The sequence below is a fragment of the Botryllus schlosseri genome, chromosome 9 (genome assembly GCF_051294905.1).
Source record: "Botryllus schlosseri isolate E-star chromosome 9, Bs_hap1, whole genome shotgun sequence".
Classification (NCBI taxonomy): domain Eukaryota; kingdom Metazoa; phylum Chordata; class Ascidiacea; order Stolidobranchia; family Styelidae; genus Botryllus; species Botryllus schlosseri.
The window spans coordinates 1,301,575-1,321,288 of record NC_137244.1 but is presented as its reverse complement, the minus strand read 5'-3'; the positions used below and the strand labels follow the sequence as shown (position 1 = coordinate 1,321,288).

The 19,714-nt window shown below is 41.3% G+C and overlaps 1 protein-coding gene across 2 annotated transcripts in view; it reads left to right on the top strand.

Annotated features, from left to right (window-relative positions):
- Positions 1–19,714, top strand: part of LOC145447002 (solute carrier family 2, facilitated glucose transporter member 5-like) — a 29,942-nt gene continuing 10,228 nt past the window's right edge. Inside the window, exons 1-5 of one of the 2 annotated variants that reach the window (XM_080325427.1) lie at positions 1–112; positions 171–275; positions 2,631–2,696; positions 2,763–2,935; positions 3,710–3,795. In XM_080325427.1, the coding sequence (XP_080181553.1) occupies positions 107–112; positions 171–275; positions 2,631–2,696; positions 2,763–2,935; positions 3,710–3,795 (436 nt within the window). In that variant the 5' untranslated portion in view covers positions 1–106. Of the gene's footprint in view, positions 113–170; positions 276–2,630; positions 2,697–2,762; positions 2,936–3,670; positions 3,796–19,714 lie in introns of both variants that reach the window. The other variant, XM_080325426.1, reaches the window with a different exon arrangement.

Below are 19,714 nucleotides of genomic sequence, written 5' to 3'. Positions count from 1 at the left end.
AGTGCAGTCAGCAAACAAATGCGATGAAGCAAATACACCATGGTGTTGAATTCGTATCTGGTCGGTTAATGAGTCACCATTCGCGCGAGCACCGAGCAAAGACAGCATGAGCGTGAGCCGAAATTGAGTTGAGACTAATTGGAGTCTGAATTCCAAAACCTCTATTTCAGGGCGGAAGAGTAACATGTGTTCTGTTGGTCAGTGTTGCCATAGCAGTGATCGGAGGGAGTTTCCAGTATGGTTACAACATCTCCGTCGTGAATGCTCCCGCCAAGGTACGGATGATTTAATTTGCGATGCATTTCAATTGTGCTCGGTCCTGAATTCCAGTACTTTATATCCATCAGTATCAGTTTATTATCAATTTCATCATTTCAAAACACTACAAGACTGCGATACTATGAAAAGATAGGAAGGTGCCAAAACGACTTGGTCTTTGAAATCAGACACCCACCTGGGCTTAGACAGTGTAAAGAAGAGGCATGCACACTGAATGGAAGGAAATCAGGGATAATATAAACCACCTGTGATGAAAATGAATTGCGCGTGCGTGAGTCGATATGCGAGCTTGAGATGTCGGATCAAGAACCTGTAATTTTAAGTTGACAGCATGTCGACAGCAATCGATGATATTGTGGTGTTTTGAATTGATGAAAAATACTCACACGCGAACGAGCGAAGTTGCAAATGCTATTTTCAAGTATTAATAATACTAGTAGTAACAATATCATGTAATGAGCGAAGATCGTTAAGTCTTTCAGGTATACTATAACGACAGTGCAACCACAGAGACAACAGTGGCTTGAAAGTTTGTAACATCTTCGGTCTGGGAAGAAAACAAGTTGGCCTACATGTATGGCGTCCACTATATCTGCAAACAAGTTATACTTTTTTAGTTCCATAATTTCCCAGCATCCAGCCATTATTTAAGTTTTGTGATGACTCTAATGAACTTTGGAATGATGGCGATTGGCGACACCGAGGTACTAATCTCAGCGTACGAGTGTTTAACGCACGTTATACCGTATGTACAGATTCTAGGGAATGGTTTTAGTTGCACGCATGATTACATAATAGGGAGAGCGAAGGGCAGCCTCATAAGTAAATATCAATGCGCCTATCGTGTCTATGGCTAATAGGCGCGGTCATGATGAAAATGCGGCAAGAGCAAAATGTTTGAAATATTGTCGCTAAACCGACGAATATGCATTGTGATGTAGAGTGAAAACGAGTGAAATCAGAATGTCCGAGTCGGATTTTTACGAGAGTCATTGGCGATTTTGGTAACGCCAATGCTACTGTTATGAACCGATAATCTCAAAGACATAAAGCGATAAAACACCAATCAAAGCAAATACACATAAACCTAATACGACAGTTAGTGACATACATGAGATCTAATGACCCAATGAGTAGTTCAAGGTACACCGCACTCCGAATATAATAGGGTCTTAAATTTAAGTTGGACGGCTTCATGACATAGCCATTACAGCAGTTACCTTTTACCGGTGTTCCATGGAGCACTAGACCAGGGGTGGCCAACCTTTTTAACATTCACGGCCGCATTTATCGACTTCTCATGTAGCCTACGGCCGCATTCCAGGGCATAGTCGTAGCGAACTTGCTGGACGCCAAATGCCCTTGTTAGAGTGCTTATGTCCAATTTTAGTGAATTCCGGACTAATCTATATGATTAAACAGGCTTACTATAAGCCCTAAAATCGCGAGTGGTCACTGATCTTGTATTGGGGCGGTTGATTGTCGCACCAAGCGCGAAAAATTTTCAGATTTACTAATGAATTTCGTCATTAATATTAGTAGTTTTACATAATACTATCAAATATCTTCCCTTTCTCAGCCCATGTATGTGATCAGATTCACCGGCAGTGTTGATGTAGGGGGTGTTTTCTAAAACTAGGGGAAAGTTCTAAATGATGATGCACATTCGAGTATGGGCCAATTGTTATTAGTCACTCCGTTTCATGTTGTTATTTCTTGACCTCACACCAGGATTATCCGTGTAATGAGGAGTACACGATTCCGAGTTGGTATTTCTATATGCGGCGCATCATTTTCCTTTGCTGTTCGAATCTGTAGTGTGGGGCTCCAATTGCAAAGTGCCCTACTATATTAAAATTTTAAAAATGAAGACACATTGAATCGCGCGCAGCGTGAAGAAAATTTCAAGATTAGTTAAAATCTCTCAAGAAATCGGGAGTAAATTCGTAAATTCAAATTACATGTCGACGCCGCTACGTGTCCACGGCCGTTCTATGGCCGCAGGTTGGCCACCCCGCACTAGAGGCTTCACGAGATAGTCTCAGGGGTGTCTATTTAGATGCGTACCGTTGAAAATTTTTGTTTCAAGACAGCGTAAATTTTGGGTTCCGCGCATTACGAAAACGTAAGAAACACTATATTAGAGGCACGGAGGCATACTTTTAAACAAATTGTATGCAATAAACAGCGATACCTACTGACCCCAATGTTCAGAAAGTAAAATAGGATCAACATCATGCTTACAAACTTTATCTGACTCTCTGCCTATCCAATATTATGTCCGTTATCGTCACCTTTGAAATGTTATGCAATCAGCACTACGCATTATCATTTATTTAAAAACGGTTTAGATCATTCAAGAATATTTCTTTGAAGGAGAGTCGTGTGATGTAAACGGAACCAGCATTGTGCAGCAGGTAACATAGTATTATAGTCGTTAACTTGTCGACCTCTAGAACAAGTCTTTTTGCTCGAAACTTCAGAACAACGCGACCGATTACACTTCCTCGTATGCGAACGATTCCGTTAAAACAACATGTGAAATTGTACTAACGCCTGCTGAACTGTTAATATGGTCTGTCACTGTGTCAATTTACACCGTTGGAGGAATGTTCGGGGCGTTCATGACCGGAATACTAGTAGGAATATTTGGAAGGTAAGTGAATACATGAGCTGGATTTTTGCGCATGAATCTACTTCTTACTATGCGATCACCAACGCATTTCAATCAAGGATGTGACTAGTTATGGTCAGTGTTGTATTGATGCAACCTGACTCCAATCATTCATGTAAATAAAAAATGACTCAATTCGACCAAGTCATATGATCCATGACATTCTATACGACTTAATTTAAGTCTCGTGCATCGGGACCAATACTTAACAAATAGGCCAGGAAACTGACTTTTATTTGTTTGAATATACATTTTCAATCCGAGAAAAATGAGTCTAATATGTGTGCGAGGCCTTCAATATCACCAATAAGTTTTAAAAAGTGAGTTGAACCTATAACTTGAACTCGATAATGAAAAGCTAACACCATGACTTGGACTCGAGCCTTTGCTCCCGAACGTGGACTTCGACTTGACTCGGTGGTGAATGAAAAATGACCCGAAATGACTCGAATCAATACTATAACTGAGATTGTGAGTGACTCGGAACCTTGTGACCGGGTTGCAACCCAAGTTAGGGTACTTGAATAACTGACGTAATAGGCTACTTATAACAACTTCCTTATTTTCCCGAGAACGAAAGTTGAACCCTACAGCTTCATTGATATCTTTCCATCAATTTGAAAATCGGTCATTGATGGGACGTGTCAATGTGATACTACTGAATCGTACGTTCGAACGAGTTATTAGAAATAATAAATAGCCTTATATTTCTTTTAGGAAGTACGCTCTACTCGCGATGAACTTCTTGTCTATCAGTGGGGCGATCATGATGGCGTGCAGTAAACCAGCAGACTCGATTGCTCTTCTCATTATCCCTCGATTCATGCTTGGAGTATACGCTGGTACAATAAAATATAGCCCATACTTAAGAACCACAGGTCTAGTGACTATATAACATGTTCTAGAACAGGGGTTCTCAGCCATTTTTGACTGTGGTCCATTTTCCGGTTTGAAAATGTTCTGTGGCCCACCTCTTATAAAGTCATAGTGCATTTCAATGTGTGGTAGGTAGGGTTGCATTTTAAACAAAAATCGATTTAAAACAAAAATGTTTAAAACAAGGCCCTAATTTAAAACATGTTTTTTAAAGCCATCACGTCACGAATATTCAATTGTGCAGAGGTGGTCAAAGTAGTCCAGGAAGCTACTCAAGTAGAAGTAGAAGTAACGACGAAAAAATCTACTCAAGTACGAGTAGAAGTACTTCTTCCATAAGCAACCTAAAACTACTTGAAGTAGAAGTAGAATTGACTGACTTTAAAAGTACTCAAGTAAGTAAGTAGTTGTGGAAACGATCCTAATTCGTTCACATGGATTGTGAAAAGGTGCAAATTGAGCTATGCGAAAATGGACGAGCTTGATTCATATTGATGCATACCAACAGGTACCCAATTTTCGATAGCGTAAGCATTCATTCCCATCATGATATTATTGATATGGAAATGCGATACTAATCGTCTGTCTTCTTGAACAGCACGTTTCAGAAAATAGCATGGTACGGCGCCATCCCCCATATTATAAGGCCCGTAGTTTAGTCAAAGAGCAATACGTAGAAGTTATAAAGGATACGGTATAAACACTTCACGCGATTAGTAAACGTTAATAAAAAATATGTTGGACCGTAAAAATGCCATATTGTGTAGCTGGATTTCCGGAAATTAGGGGCATTACTACACTTGCTTTTATACTTCAACATGTATGTTATCCAGACAAAAGAACTGATATTAATTATAAATCAAAGTATATGATACTGGGAATTAAAAGTGAATTATAAATACTACTTCGAAAAGTGAAACATGTATTTCATGCCTTTAATCTAGAAGGTTTCAAAGGTGGTATATGCTAAAACAGCTCTAAAACTAAAAAAAGTCAGTGTCCACTTTCCCAGATTAGGACACGCCATGAACATGCCAGATTACGATATGACAAGTAAATGCTAGATTGCGAAACATCAGTTTCAAACGTTATGATAAGCCATATATACTGTGATGAATTATTTCATATGGGCGAAGGGCGACGATATGGTGTAAACGGAAGCACGCCAACCTGCTACCTAAATTATCTTCGCCGATACTTTCGTGAAATCATACTGGTCACTCCATATCCACTGCGCGCGAAGCGTGACGAAAATTCTTGGCTTTAATCGACTTTCATGAAAATTAAATGTTGATACTCCGTGAGAACAGCCCCGAAATTTCTCAGGCTCTCTTCCTGATCGAAGATTGAACTACTTCTACTTGACAAACTGAAAATTGCGAAAAGTAAGTAAGTAGATCACAAAATATTGCGAAGTAGAAGTAGAAGTAGCTAAAATAGGATCTACCTGAGTAAGCACCAGAAGTAGAGGAAAACTACTTGAGTACTTCGTAAAAGTAGTAGTACTTCGTTACTGACCACCTCTGCAATTGTGTCGTCATAGAGGATTGGCATTTATAATTGAAAATATAGGGTAAATATAGCTCCTTTAAAGAAATATCTGCACTATTAATGCTTAACCGACTATTTTGAGGTTTCCAACCATCCCATATCGATATGCGTCGGCTATATCGGGTGGTATTTGTCCGTAGGATCATACAACATGATTTTCAGAAAGTATTTACGCAATTATGGCATAATTTTACAACTAAAAAAAAAACAATCTTTTTAGGCCTTTGTTTAAAACTCTGTATAAAACATGTTTTAAACAAAGTGTTTTAAAACTCCGTTTGTTTTAAATGCAACCCTAGTGGTAGGCTAATCGCCGCCGCCGATATGACTATATCTCTAAAATATGCTCATTTTTTTTTTATTTCTGTTCATATTTAAATGTCGACCTGAGCTAACATACGAAATCGCGCGCAACGAAAATTTTCAAGCAAATAAATCTCCATAAGACAACCAACGAAATATTCTTGGCAACTTCGAGCTCCCCCAATTGTGGGTTAGAGGTGCGATAGTTATGCGGCCTGGCAATATCGTATAACTCTTGTGCACATCCTCTGTTCCACTCAAGTCGCGAAACCCGATGATCCAATCCCTGCATTCACTGTGTGATTGGGGTTAATTCCACTCTGGTGGGGAATAATATAACCATGCTACGCCCGCTTAAAACTTGATGGGATACTACAGAGAAGTGGAGAAACATTTTTTTTAATATGCTAGTAATGAAATGTCGGCCTAAATAGTATATGCCTTGTACCTTTTCAAGTTGCGATATCATAACATTAAATCCAATGATACCACCAATTCATGTGACTATTACATTATGTTCAATGAATTCAAGGCCGGGCATTTTTAGACCGACTCCGAAGATTAATGTGCTGTGCCAGCCAGGGCTTTGGGGCAGCCGTAAATTTGCATTTCTCCAGCTCCGGCTCCGGAGCTTTCTTCTATCATACGTTAGCTCCTGATCCAGCTCCGAGCCGCATTATTACCACTGCTCCGCCTCCAGCTCCGGCTTCGGCTCTGAAAACTATCGAAGGTGTCTGTCTATATCAGGGATGTGCAACCCGCGGCCTGCGGACTATATGAGGCCCGCGAGAAGGTTTTGATTAGCCCGCGAGCTAATTTCCCATTATATTATCGAAATTGAATTGCTCAGATTGTGAACTTGCAAGGCCAACCAAAAATATGATTAGTTTTACCGCGACACTTTCAATGTTGATGACTACACTGTAAATGAGATAAAGCGCAATCGCCAATTCTGCCGCTTGTGGCAGCACAATATCGAGCTAAAGCGCCACGACCGGGAGTGACCTTTAGGGTGGAGCCCAATTCTTCTCCTCAACTAAGTACTGCTTAAATGCGAATCTCCACTCAACTAAAAATCGATTGGTACTCAGCGTTGAGTGCGCGCCAATTCTCTCTGTATCGATTTCCAGACGTCGTTTTCCGAGATAGCGTTGCCAGATTTATTTTCGCCTTCGACCGGACACGCGTGAACGATTTTCTCATGACAACACGACGCTGTCGTTCCTATTTCGTCACTGACCTACAAAGTAGACGCAGTTCTCACTGATTTATCTAAATGCAATGAATACCCTCAGCTGATCCACTCTCTTTGAAGATGACACAATAGAAATATATAAATCCTTGAAGATACCCGGAACGTTCCTATGCCCCACAGAAGTATATTTGCAAGACGCTACAAACTAGGCTTACCATATTTTGGAAATCTAAAAAGAGGACATCTTTTCACTTTTTTGCAAAACCGGAGAAGAATTCTCAAAAACCGGTGAATTTTTCCCACTTTGTGATCGGTTGACTAAAAAAAAAGGTCAGCTTTTCCGCTTAGAACTCAAAATACCGTTTTTCTCTCCACGTTGCCAGGTGGATGACTAAAAAAAAAGTCATCTTTTCGCTCAGAGCTAAAATCAACGTTTTTCACTCCGAAATAGCCGCCGGAGCTTCACTTCTGTGCTAATTTGCGGCATATCAATCGCAATTTGCTCTAAAACTGACCTAAATTTTCAAAAAAGAGGACAAAATCTCAAAAAAGAGGACAAAAGGGCGTCCTCCGAGGACACTTTCAAAAAAGTCAAAAAAGAGGACAAATCCTCTTAAAAGAGGACGTATGGTAAGCCTACTACAAACCCATTCGAAATTTATGAAGATAATAGATAACTTTCACAGCAGGCGAACACGTAAGTGCAGGCCTGAAAGAACAGAAGAATGCATCTATATCAGTGATTCCCAACCGCGGCCCCGAGGGCCGCATGCGGCCCCCAGCTAGCCTTTCTGCGGCCCCCACAAAAATATTAAGAAATCGATTTATGAAAAAAAAAATATTTATAAAATACTCTTGCTTGGCTTGGAGTCTGGAGTTTTCAATTAGGATTGCAGGAAAGTTGTGAGTAGACTGCTAAGATTACGTCACTGCTGTTTCAATGCAATGTGACCTAACTTTCCAGTTGAACTAGCAGTACCTATTGATATAGGTGTTGACAGGACCGTAACTGCGGCGCCCCAAGTCCCCCAATTGGCGGAACGAGCTCGAAGGGGGCCCAAAATTATTTAGTGAATTAGTATGAATTATAGAGTACGAAACAAATAACGTTTTAGGCCATATAACATGCGACTCCAAAAAGTGTGCCAGAACGATCGACAGCGAGAAAACCTTTGCCGAAAAGGACTGCCCTTACGCTGACCGGAATCTTCGTTATGTATATACAAAATACATATAGGTATAATTGACCATAATCGCCTAAATGACTGGCGTCGAATATTCCTGTCTTGGCAATCTGAACCTCATGAGACAAATAGGCTGCCATCCCGCAGGGAAGAATTATATGCCAGTGAAGAACTGCCAATTTGAAATCGTGTGCATCATTTAGTTTAGTACGTTTGGGCGATTCTATATTTTTTTGATATAGCAGACTGGAGGTCACGAAATAACATCATGTAACAAAGTCGTACCAACAGGTCCGCCCGTCCGAATATGTTTAATTATTATTTACGGGCCCTACAGTTTCCAAGACACCTCACTCAGCTCTACCGGTAAATCTAATTACGTGAGCAGAGAGGACGAGTAATTGATAGGAATATATATATGCAATTCCCGATCTTATTGACCTATTTTATTTTGAATTATTGAAAATTTTCGCGCTCCACGCTGGCTCCCTAAACGGTGATCCTGATTTCGTGGCAGAAGCGAACAACGGGACGGGGGGTCGGTTTATCACCCTATTGGAGCTCAAGGCCAAAGTGTTTTGAGGGGCATGACGAAGTGCTGTTTCGTTCCTGCCAATGGGTATACGCCCGAAGCTGTTTAATTATTATTGAGTGGTCCTACCTTTTCAAACACAACTCACTCTGCTCAACCGGTCAATCTGATTACGTGAGGAGAGAGAGGATAAAAATTGATACCAATATATTTTCAATTCCCGGATTATTTTGACCGATTCAACCATGAATTATAGAAATTTTTCGCGCATCTGCCTAAAACGGACTCCCTATCTAGATGATAAATAGCGGTAAACAGCCATCTAGCCCGAGGGGCCAAGAGCAACATTTTTTTGGGAGGGCTGACGAGGTGCTGTTACGGCCCTGGGTATTGATAACTAATTTACGGATAGATTTGCAACAAGTGACTCCCGATTAAATACGCCGAGATACGTACTGCTTAGCCGGCAAAAAAACAGCATAATTGGTTGTCCTATAGCTCGCGACCCAAGCGTCCGAATAATTTGATATGACGGTGTTTATCGAAAGGAGGTGTCGCGCTGATTCCAAAAATACGAATTCAATTCTCGCCAGGGCAATACAACTACTCCGAAATAGCCAGCAAAGGTTGATTGTTCTGAACAACGGGAGCTCGTCAACACAATGGCCAATGGCGTCAAGCGAATGATCGGAACATTGCGAATTTTCATATTTTAGTGACTATTTTGGGTTCCTTTCATTGCCCTGGTATTCGTGCGGCCCCGACCGTACTCTGAAATTCTAAATCTGGCCCTCACACCGAAAGAGGTTGGGAACCACTGATCTATATCGTGAAAACAAATTGAAAAATTAACATGTTTTCAGGATTTCTTTCCAATTCTCTTTGAGCCATTCACTTTGCCCCTCTACTATTCAACTTCCCGAAATACCCAGACCCACCCGACATTTTCTCCCTTAAATTCAGTATTTCTGGTTTCCAATAGCTTATTGCTGCTATTGTCTAAATTGTCTTGAAGGTATAGCGACTCTATCCTAACACTGATATTACCATGCAGGAACTCTATCAGCTGATCGAGGATCATGCTCTGGGTCTGTTCAAGATGCTTCATCTATTTAATTATTGTGGGAAGAGCATGCGTAATATTAATAATAATCGTTAAGTTTTATTTTTCATCTGAACAAGTCACACACAATGTAGAATGCGATAAGACACAATGCGATGTAGTGAACAGATATGAGGATATCGAACGACAAGCAGTTGCGATCTTTTTTTTATACTGGCATCCACCTCGGCCTAGAGCAGGGTTGTAACCAAGTCATAAGGCTCCGAGTCGCAAGTCAATCTCACTTTTATATTTTTGACTCGAGTCAAGTCGAGTCATTTTCAATTCCCACCGAGTCAAGTCCGAGTCCAAGTCAGCGAACAGAGGATCGAGTCCGAGTCATGGTATTATGACTCGAGTCCGAGTCCAAGTCATTGTGTTGACTGCTCAGTTTCCAGTTAAAGTCTTCCTAAACCCTCTTTTTTAACTCTGTTTGGTGATATTGAATGCTTCGCATTCATGATATATCAATTTTCCTCACTTTTAGCAGTTTCTGGTCGCATTTTCAAGCACCAGTACCAACAAACGAAATCCCGATAGTGTGTTGCCTTCGAAATTACAATGAAATGTCGGTCTTGACCGTCTGAATCTCGAGTCAATGACTTGCTCCGAGTCATGCGCAATGACTCGAGTCCAAGTCGAGTCAATACACAAATTGACTCGAGTCGAGTCGAGTCATTTCCGTATTTTGAGAAAATGACTCGAGTCGAGTCGAGTCATCTGAAAATCGTGACTCGAGTCTGACTCGAGTCGAGTCATGACTCGAGTCATTACAACCCTGGCCTAGAGTGCCCGATGTCACAGTTCTTTTCGATGTTGATCTTTTTGAAGCCACGTCCCTTTCTAGTTCTTTCCATTCCTTGTGAGTGCTTTCTTTCGTCGGGTGTTTTACTGGGCTTTTTTTGTCGCCGTAAGAACGGCGACGGCGGGGGATGCTAGCGTATTGAGACTGCGGAAGTTACCTTTCCGGTATTACGAGATGCCGTACGACAAGAAGTCGAAAAGGTACAGAAGATAATTACAAATACAATTATAAATACAACATCCGTCCAAGCGCCTCTGATGTCATTCGCTCAGCAGAAACTCACATCACGAAATACCTATATACGACAATACCGGTACTCCGGTATTCGGCGGGTGTTGCCTGCAGTTGGCTGCTGACGCTGCTCGACCGTGAAAATCGACACTTAAGTCTGGTGGTGTGCTGACTTAAATTTGAGTGCCGATCTGGACGCATTTGGGTGTGAGTATACTTTTTGGCGTAAGTTGAGTAATGAAATCGTTGCTGAGTAGAGAATCGCCACTCAGCAGAGAAATTGGGCTCCACCCTTAGTGCTGTTCTTAAACTTCCTCTTTTTCGGCCGTTTCTCGCTCTTTTGCGATGTGATGTGATCACGATGACAGGGAATCAGCATGCGGATTTTAAAGCTTTCTTGGCGAGTAACGGTATTGCGTGGCAGCATATCCAGAAATTGGAAGGTAAGTATATAAGTAATATAGGTTCAGCAATGTGCCCTGTTTACTAGCTAATCGAGACAGCTTGTGCAGTTATAATCAGTACATGTTGTGTGGAGTTGGTTGAATACTGGTGCCAATTGTAATCTATTAGAATGCTTATTTTGCAGCTTAGGTTATTATTAGCGTGTACTTTTGATAAATGTCTAACGGACAGTCTGGTTATTGGTTGTACCCCTTTGTTGGGAGTTCAGATCGGCTTACAAAACATTTGCTGAAACGTCAAGTCTGATTTATACATGCAAGCTCTGTCAATTGATGTTATGTTCAAAATTATTTCATTTCTTAGAGAATGACATAGATTCGGATATTTTCACCAAGCTTCGTGATAAATACCTTTGGCAAATGACGTGCCGTATGGCATCTGTTGAGACTGCAAGAAGTATGAGCTAATTAACTATGAAAGCTCTGTTCATGCAACTAAATCTTGTTTTTGCAGTTATAGGAGAAGCTAGCAACTAATGGAGGTCCAGACAATCCACGCCATGAATGATCCTCAGTCGCAAACCCAAACAATCCTTGCAGTGAATCAGCGTCAGTCGCATAGTCGGACACCACCTTGCCTGTGGATGAGTCACTCCGTATTGATGTAGAATCACTCGCGCAGTTAGATACCACCCTACCCATATAGAGCCATCAGTCCGGGAGGATATAGTACCTTCAGCCACGCCAATGCCGGTAATCATTATTTTGTACCATTTTGCTATGAATTGAGCTAAACTGTCTGGGCCTGCAGCTCATATCTCGGGGAGATGCCAGAGCAACCAATGCAGATCTCCATGTGGATGTTGTGTTATTTATCCGCATAATCCTAGTAAGATTCTATCTTATATTTCCATCAATATTGCAGCCGTCGTGCAGTCCCAAAGACCCCGAACTCATTGTTTCCATGCCCTTGCCGCTATTCAGCTTCAAAGTTCAACAAGCGCTCAAGTCACGTACACTCGTACAGCTTATGTAGACCGCGATTGGCGCAAAGTATTGACTCTATTCACGCATCAATACGGACTCCGGCGTTCTCAGCTAACGAAGAAAGAGATTTCTTGGAACGTTCCCTACCATGAGCGACATCAGACTGGTGAGTATGCATGCAATTACTACAACTTCTTATTGCTTTGTTATAGAGATTATGTGCCAAGGCTGTTTCTTCACTGCATGTGTATGGCAGGGTTGTAACCAAGTCACAAGGCTCCGAGTCGCAAGTCAATGTCACTTTTTTAGTTTTGACTCGAGTCAAGTCGAGTCATTTTCAATTCGCCACCACCAAGTCGCCAAGAGTGTGGCAACGCCTTGGGTCAAGTTTGCAGACCTAGGGGGTTTAGGGTGTGTTATTTGACTTCTTTTAGAGGGAGGGTTATAGCTATGCTCTTTCGCTTTTTGGGGAAAATATTCCCGCATTGCGTAATTTTCTTGCTGCGTCCCTGGATAAAATGTAATTTTCCAGGTCTCGCCTGAATTTTTGGCTTGCCCAAATGTCCGTTAAATGGCAAAGTAATAAACTTGACAGTTCGGCAGAAACTAGGTTGTACAACGGAACCTTTTATGTATCCCATACGCTATTAATTCATCCAAGATTATAAATGCAACTATTTACTGCAACTTTTGTCAAAATTAAGAGCAACTATCTCGCGATTTTAGTTCCAAAAACTTGCCCTAATGATCACGCAATCTGTATTTCAGACAGCTAGCAATTCGTTTCTCTATTCTTTATTTTGGCTGGTAACTAGGGCTATGCAATTACTTGTAAGGTTTAGCAGTTCTGCGTATATGTGAGCGATACAACTCCTTCTTGCGTGCATATTTACCTTCATATTCGTTCATCGGTTCAGAATCAATGACCAATCAATCTGTATTTCAGACAGCTAGGAAAATGCAATGATGTAATCATGCCTCATACTTCGAAAAGGCGACTTGACTTGAAATGTGACTTGAGTCGAGGCAACGCCAAAAATCAAGTGCCTTGACTTAACTCGAGTCACCTTTGAAAATCGATTGACTTACTTGACTCGAGTCAAAATGTGCAATGACTCGTGACTCGAATGCAGTGACTTGATCCCAACACTGGTATCTATCTGGTTGCATTTTCAAGTACCAGTACAAATAGATGAACTCCCAATAGGGTGGTTATACTTTACTACTCTCGAGATTACATGGAAACGTCGCTCTTGGCCGTCTGAGTCTCGAGTCATATGCAGGCCTGTTTATTTTTGGATTTCTCCAAAAATAACAAAAATAGCTTATTTTTGAATGTTTTCAAATTTTATTTTTGGAGGATCTCCAAAAATAAGAATTGAAGGTGTTTTGAGCCCTATTACTACTGAAAAAAATCCATCAAAAGTATATTATTATCATGTATTCAAGTCCTCCAACACATAGATATCGTCAGTGATCTTGATCTAACTTTCCAATACATTCTTCACAAATTTAGTCTTTGGCCTGGAGGATGCCTTCTAGAGAATATTAATCACTGCGAGACGCCCTCCCCCCTTCATTTTCGAGATATCGGCCTCGAACGTCGCAATTGTGGGAAACATCGAGGTTAGGGGTCCAAAAATCGAGGAATGTCTAACTCTTCAAACTTTCCAATCTTCCAAGCCTTTACTCCTGAAAAGCGCTAACAGTAATGCGCTCGAAACCTCTGATCCTCCACGAAGTTGCGTGCCTCATTGAACTTGACATCCCAACACCCTCTGACCAGAAAACCTTCCTTGTGGCGGTCCTCGTCCCAGTCCTCACCTAGACACAGGCGTTCGACCAGGCGCATGAGCTCCTGCTGCTCCATGATCAGAACATCAAGACCATGAAGCTTCGTGACGGTGGTGCTCAGCTATGTGCGAGCGTAGCCATGCGATCGAGAACGATCAGATGGATCCACCACAGCAGCGAAGTTGCACACGTCGGACTGTTTTCGTCCATAACATCAAGGAGTTTGGTACGGTTTCCAGTCAACCAAGAGGCCACCCTCTTCATTGACAATAAACGAGCGTCAACAAGCTTGGGTCACACGCTTTCCATCTACTCTAGATCAAGTTGTGTTGCCGTCTGAAGCATCAGCAGATGAGTTCCGTCATCGTGTGGACGAAGTGATTGCGACAGAGGTGGCTGTATATGATTTCGCCGTTCCCTTTGCCTCACTCAAGCTGCCTTGCCGTCTTCTCTACGTGTCGCACTGTGAAACTTATAGGAGTACAAAGGCGGAGGGGCGGGCAGGCAGGCAGGCAAGGTCAGCAGAAACGTGAAGTGGATTGAGTGTACGTAGTTTTAGCGTTTCGGTGACCCCTTCCCTCACATAGGTGCTGTTTTGTGTGTTTTATGAGTTGTCTGGTCGTTTACATCGCTCTGACTTGTATATTTCACTGAAAAACATCATCCAAAAAAATCTTATTTTTGGATGTTTTCAAATCTTATTTTTGGAGAATCTCCAAAAATAAAACCCAATATCCAAAAATAAACAGGCCTGGTCATATGACTTGGTTCGAGTCATGCGTTATGACTCGAGTCCAAGTCGAGTCGATACACATATTGACTCGAGTCGAGTCGTCAGAAAATCGTGACTCGAGCCAGACTCGAGTCATTACAACCCCGTTGTATGAATATATTCATAGATCTGATCATATAGTAATCATTCTTTTAGACACATACATTCTCTTACATGTGAGGGAAGATAACTGGAATTTGATCGCACCCACCACAGTTAATGAGATCAGAACAAACTACGAAAGAATGATGCTCATATTGGATAAGATATCCAAGGTAAATGCGGACTCACTAGTTCATTCTGAATTGAATTTGATTGATAATAACCCCTCAATTATTCAATGTTTTCAGTCCAATACCAATGAAGTGAAGCTGCAGCAATTACAATCACAAGTTACCGATCTGAGAATAAACTCGAAAAACAAGACCGCAATATCTTCGTTATCAGTACAACAGGTACTTGTTTATAAGATTGATATTACTTTCAGTTTATACCGAATGTATGATTTGAAAATCATATGATAGCTTCATAACTATGATGACGTTAAGAAGGTTTTATTGTGAACATTATTGTTGTAATGTCAATGAGTTTCGTAGCATCTTCTGTTAACACAGATGATTGTGCAGACCAGGGGCGGTAAACCCGTGGCCCTCGAAATGGTTTGGAGTAGTTACAATAAAAAATTTACCTACATTTCAGGCCCATGACATTCACATCAACAGCAAAACGTCCCAACCTCAACATTTGGTGGTTTCAAAGCATGGAAATGGAAAGATACAGGGATGGATTCTGGCTAATGGCCAAACGAGCAAAGGCCTGGGGCGCAGCAAGACGGCTACAACGCCTCGTCCGCTCAAGGGCCTCACCTCAGCTCAAGACCCGCATTTTCGGTGCCACTGTCGAGCAGGTTCTTCTCTACGGAATAGAAGCACTCACGCTGACAGAAAAGCTAGCTAAGACGCTCAACGCCAACTACGATGTACTCCTCCGCTACGCACTCGGCATCCACCACCCGGAGCACATATCCACCAATGCACTGCGCAAACTCACAAAAACGGTCCCATGCCGTTTACTGGCTGCTGAACGACGCTTCCGCCTGATTGGTCATCTATATAGTGCGGCATCAAGACGATCAACCAGTTGCCGCCATCATCAACCACATTCCGACGAAGCCATGGCGCGAGTTGGCTGGAATAGAACCACATGGCGCTCGACAATAGAGACAGAAGCTAGCGCAACGCGGGCTATCGCTTGAAGACGCCCACTACCGCCCACGCTGGAGGTGCTTAACAAGGGCCCAAAACTGAATATCTTTATGTTCTGTTGCCCTTTTATTTAATTGAAAGTCGATATATCTATACTGGGACCAGTCTTAGCCCAAAGAATTCCAGCTCCTGGCGTTCGTGCAGTATGTCGTAGTCCGCGATACGATAATCAATATGTATCCACCAAACTATGATTTTTTTTTTCACAAATTCGAACAGTCTACTGTAGCAGAAGACCTTTGTTAGCATGCATTAGGTTTTACAATCAGACGTTGGTCCTTTCGTATTTGAAGTTGGCAATTCTACTCTTGTCTCATCGTATAATGTGCAAGTAATATGATATTGCAAATATTCCAGCAATGCCTTTGAATAGTTTAATGTCCCTTATCTTTTCGTTATGCAAGGTCCAACTTTTAGCTTGGCATCTAACTGTGAAGGCAGTCAATATTACTTTCGACTTTGCACCACCTCGTACTTATCGAAGTTCTACTGCTTGCCTGTGCAAGCGATCTAGTATTAAAAGTATCTCAGCAACTTGATAGTCCGGTGTCCCTTATCTTTTGGTTATACGTGTTCCCACTTTAACCATGACATCTAAATATCAGTAAGTACTAAAACTTTTTGCACCTCTTGCTTGATGAAGTTCTACGTCTGGCTTGACTTGACATGGCATATATCGTGGAAGTATTGTAAAATAGTTCAGTGCTGCTTAGCCCTTTAATTTACAAGTTTGTACTTGATCTTGGCCTCTTATGCTGTACATTCAGGTATATGTGCGAGATTTGTATATTTCGTTCAATGTCTTTAAGTGCATTTTTTGATAAACTGATTTCTTGAAAGCATGCGCATCACTTGTTTCGTTTATAATAAGATGTTCATATAGTCCTGGTTTCGAACTGGGTAAGTCGTTGAGTACGCAAGGCTATTCTAGTATCATTTCGAGGACAGCGCAGCTGCTGACATGTACGCCAGATTATTTAGTAATCCATATCAAGCCGTAGCACATAGCCCAGATAGCGCCTAAATCATGAAGCACTAAATATTAGGGATGGTGTGAACCTCTGAAAGGTTCAGGTTCGTGTGAACTTGAACCTTTTTGAAAGGTTCTGTGTGAACACGAACGTGAACCTCGTGACGTCATAATGCTAATTTAAACCCCATATTTCAATTAGGTGATTGCCTATATTAATCTACTGTACACGATACCGAGCGACGACTCGGAGCCACATAATAGCTCAGTACTTAAGGACATATAGACGTTTGAAACGTCGCCAAATGTATCAACTTGGGCAATCAATTGATATAATAATCCCATAAAATCAGTATCTTGCGTCACTTTGCCAACAATTTCGACCTGATCGGACAATGTATTCGGCGTCTGAGTATTGCCACATGGATATTGAGCAGAGTGTAAAATGGGTTTCTATACTTGCTACCGATTAACAAGTTATTACAGCAGTATAGCCAACACCCCAGTCGCCGATTTGGTTTTTATGATACAGTATACTTATGCAGTCAAGATTGACCCCGTACGCCTGCTAGATTCTTACATCGGAAGACGATATCAATCTCATTGATTGGTTGAATAAGGATCATTTGCTGACAAAATACATTGTATTTCGCTCTTGATGTCATGTGATTGCGGGTCAAGCTCACAGCACAGAGACACTAAATATGCACAAACGGAAGGCTGGATATTTCGAGCAAACGTTTGTAACAATACAACTACATTTTTGAGATTGTCAAGGGCATGCTCTGCTTAGTGTTGAATGTTTATGCTGCCAGCCCCATGCATTGAGTGGCCCGCAGTTGAAAGTCAATAAATTTGAACCAAATATGTTATAATGAAGTGAAAATTGCAATATATGAAAAAGGTTCACAGTGCAGAACCTACCAAGGTTCTGTTGTGAACGCGAACCTCAAATTTTCCGAGGTTCACACACAGAACACGAACGTGAACCTCACGTTCACACCATCCCTACTAAATATATATAGCACATAATTCATAAATCACATTATACACAGCATCAAGCACATTTTATTGTGATGTCTTTTTGAACATGAAACGTGATATCTTTTATGCTTTTGAAAACAGAAAAATATTTACAGTGTAAAATATCAGTTTCGACGCATTGGCAGATCCAGGGTCCAGTCACATATTTAGTAAATCGTCATACATAACAATAAACTAAAATAGTAGTAAAATTGTTTCTTCACACTATTTCTTTCTTTGTAGCCTACCCCCCCCCTGAAAATGAAAACGCCTGATTTAGCCGATTGAGTCTAACTATATTCGTAATTGCAAGAGAAAGTATTTTCGCGTTTGCGCTCGCAGAAAGATTGTCGGCGATGAAATGTAGGCACAAAATGATTGTCGTATATTGGCGGAAATCTTATGTCGAGATGCCGAATAGTCCTGTCATTGCAAACTGAGCCCAGCGGGCGGTATACAGTCGACCCGCAATATACCCAAGTAATAATAATATTAACTTTGAAAATTTTACGCGCCTTGCGAGGCTGTAGTCGTGTAGTGGGTAGCGCACTCGTTCGTCAATTTCATGTGGCCCTTTAGCCGAAAACGTTGACCACCTCTGGTCTATATAGATTACTAATTTACCTGTAGGTTAGTTATCTATCGTAATCTAGAGTCTGTCAGCCGTCAGTAACATCGGATGCAGCAACGAAGACATAGGTGCCGCCGTACCGGCTTGTGACGACATAATGAATTGTCAATTGTCGATTGTCAATTGTCGATAACATCATAGTTGCACTAGAACGCACTTTACTCCGTGCCATTGCTGTGTACAGCAATAAAATCTGATGCGGCGTTTTAACACTGGCACTGTACTCGTTACGATTAAGCCATACAGCTCAATTCAATTTTTAAATGTGCGATTATTATTCAACTGTAACTGTAGTAAGAGCAATATGGCCGGATATAACGACGTGATCAATAGAAATTCGATTTGTGCCAAATGGCCAATGGTTTGACGTTTGATATTGGTGCACTCGTTACTAGTCCATCCGGTGTCGATCAAGTTTATCTGAATATAATACTTTCTGGTCGAAACAAATCGAATAATCGAATTTACATTTACACACATTTACAAGTCACAGTGCAAGATAATCCGGGAATACTAGAGTATCAAGCAGACATCAAGGATGAATTAACGAAACAGATGATTATAAATTGGAAATCGCGTATCAAATCAGTAATTCGTCTCCAACCATGGGGTTTTGGGCTACTCTTCTGCCATCCTCTATTTACGCTCGAAAATCCTTAGAAGAGTGAAGGACGATGATGCGCAGTAATGAATTCAAATTAGCATGCATAATTGCATACTCAATAACGCTGTCCAATCTCGCGGCCCGATTAAAGAACTATCGCGAAAGGACGAGTATTTGCTCATCCGATTCATAACAACGATAAGTAGGAATTTCTCGGCTCGTTCTCGTCATTTTGACATGTGCAACGAAATTACGTTTTTATGCTCTCTCCCATTTCGCATAATACATAGTGATCATTATTTTGAAACCGTATACAATTGGCCAACAAGGTTGTGCTGATGATGAAATTGCGGGTATGCCGAATACCCACAATATTCACAGGCATATTTCGCATACCAAGGGTCGCCAGTCATGTATGAAAATTGAACATTGAATATATGACTGCTCTGCTGTTAAATCCCCAGGAACCTGGTTAGTCGGAAAAGGTAGCGCTAAAGAGGATTAAGATTCTTATTTTTCGCGAAAGCCTGCT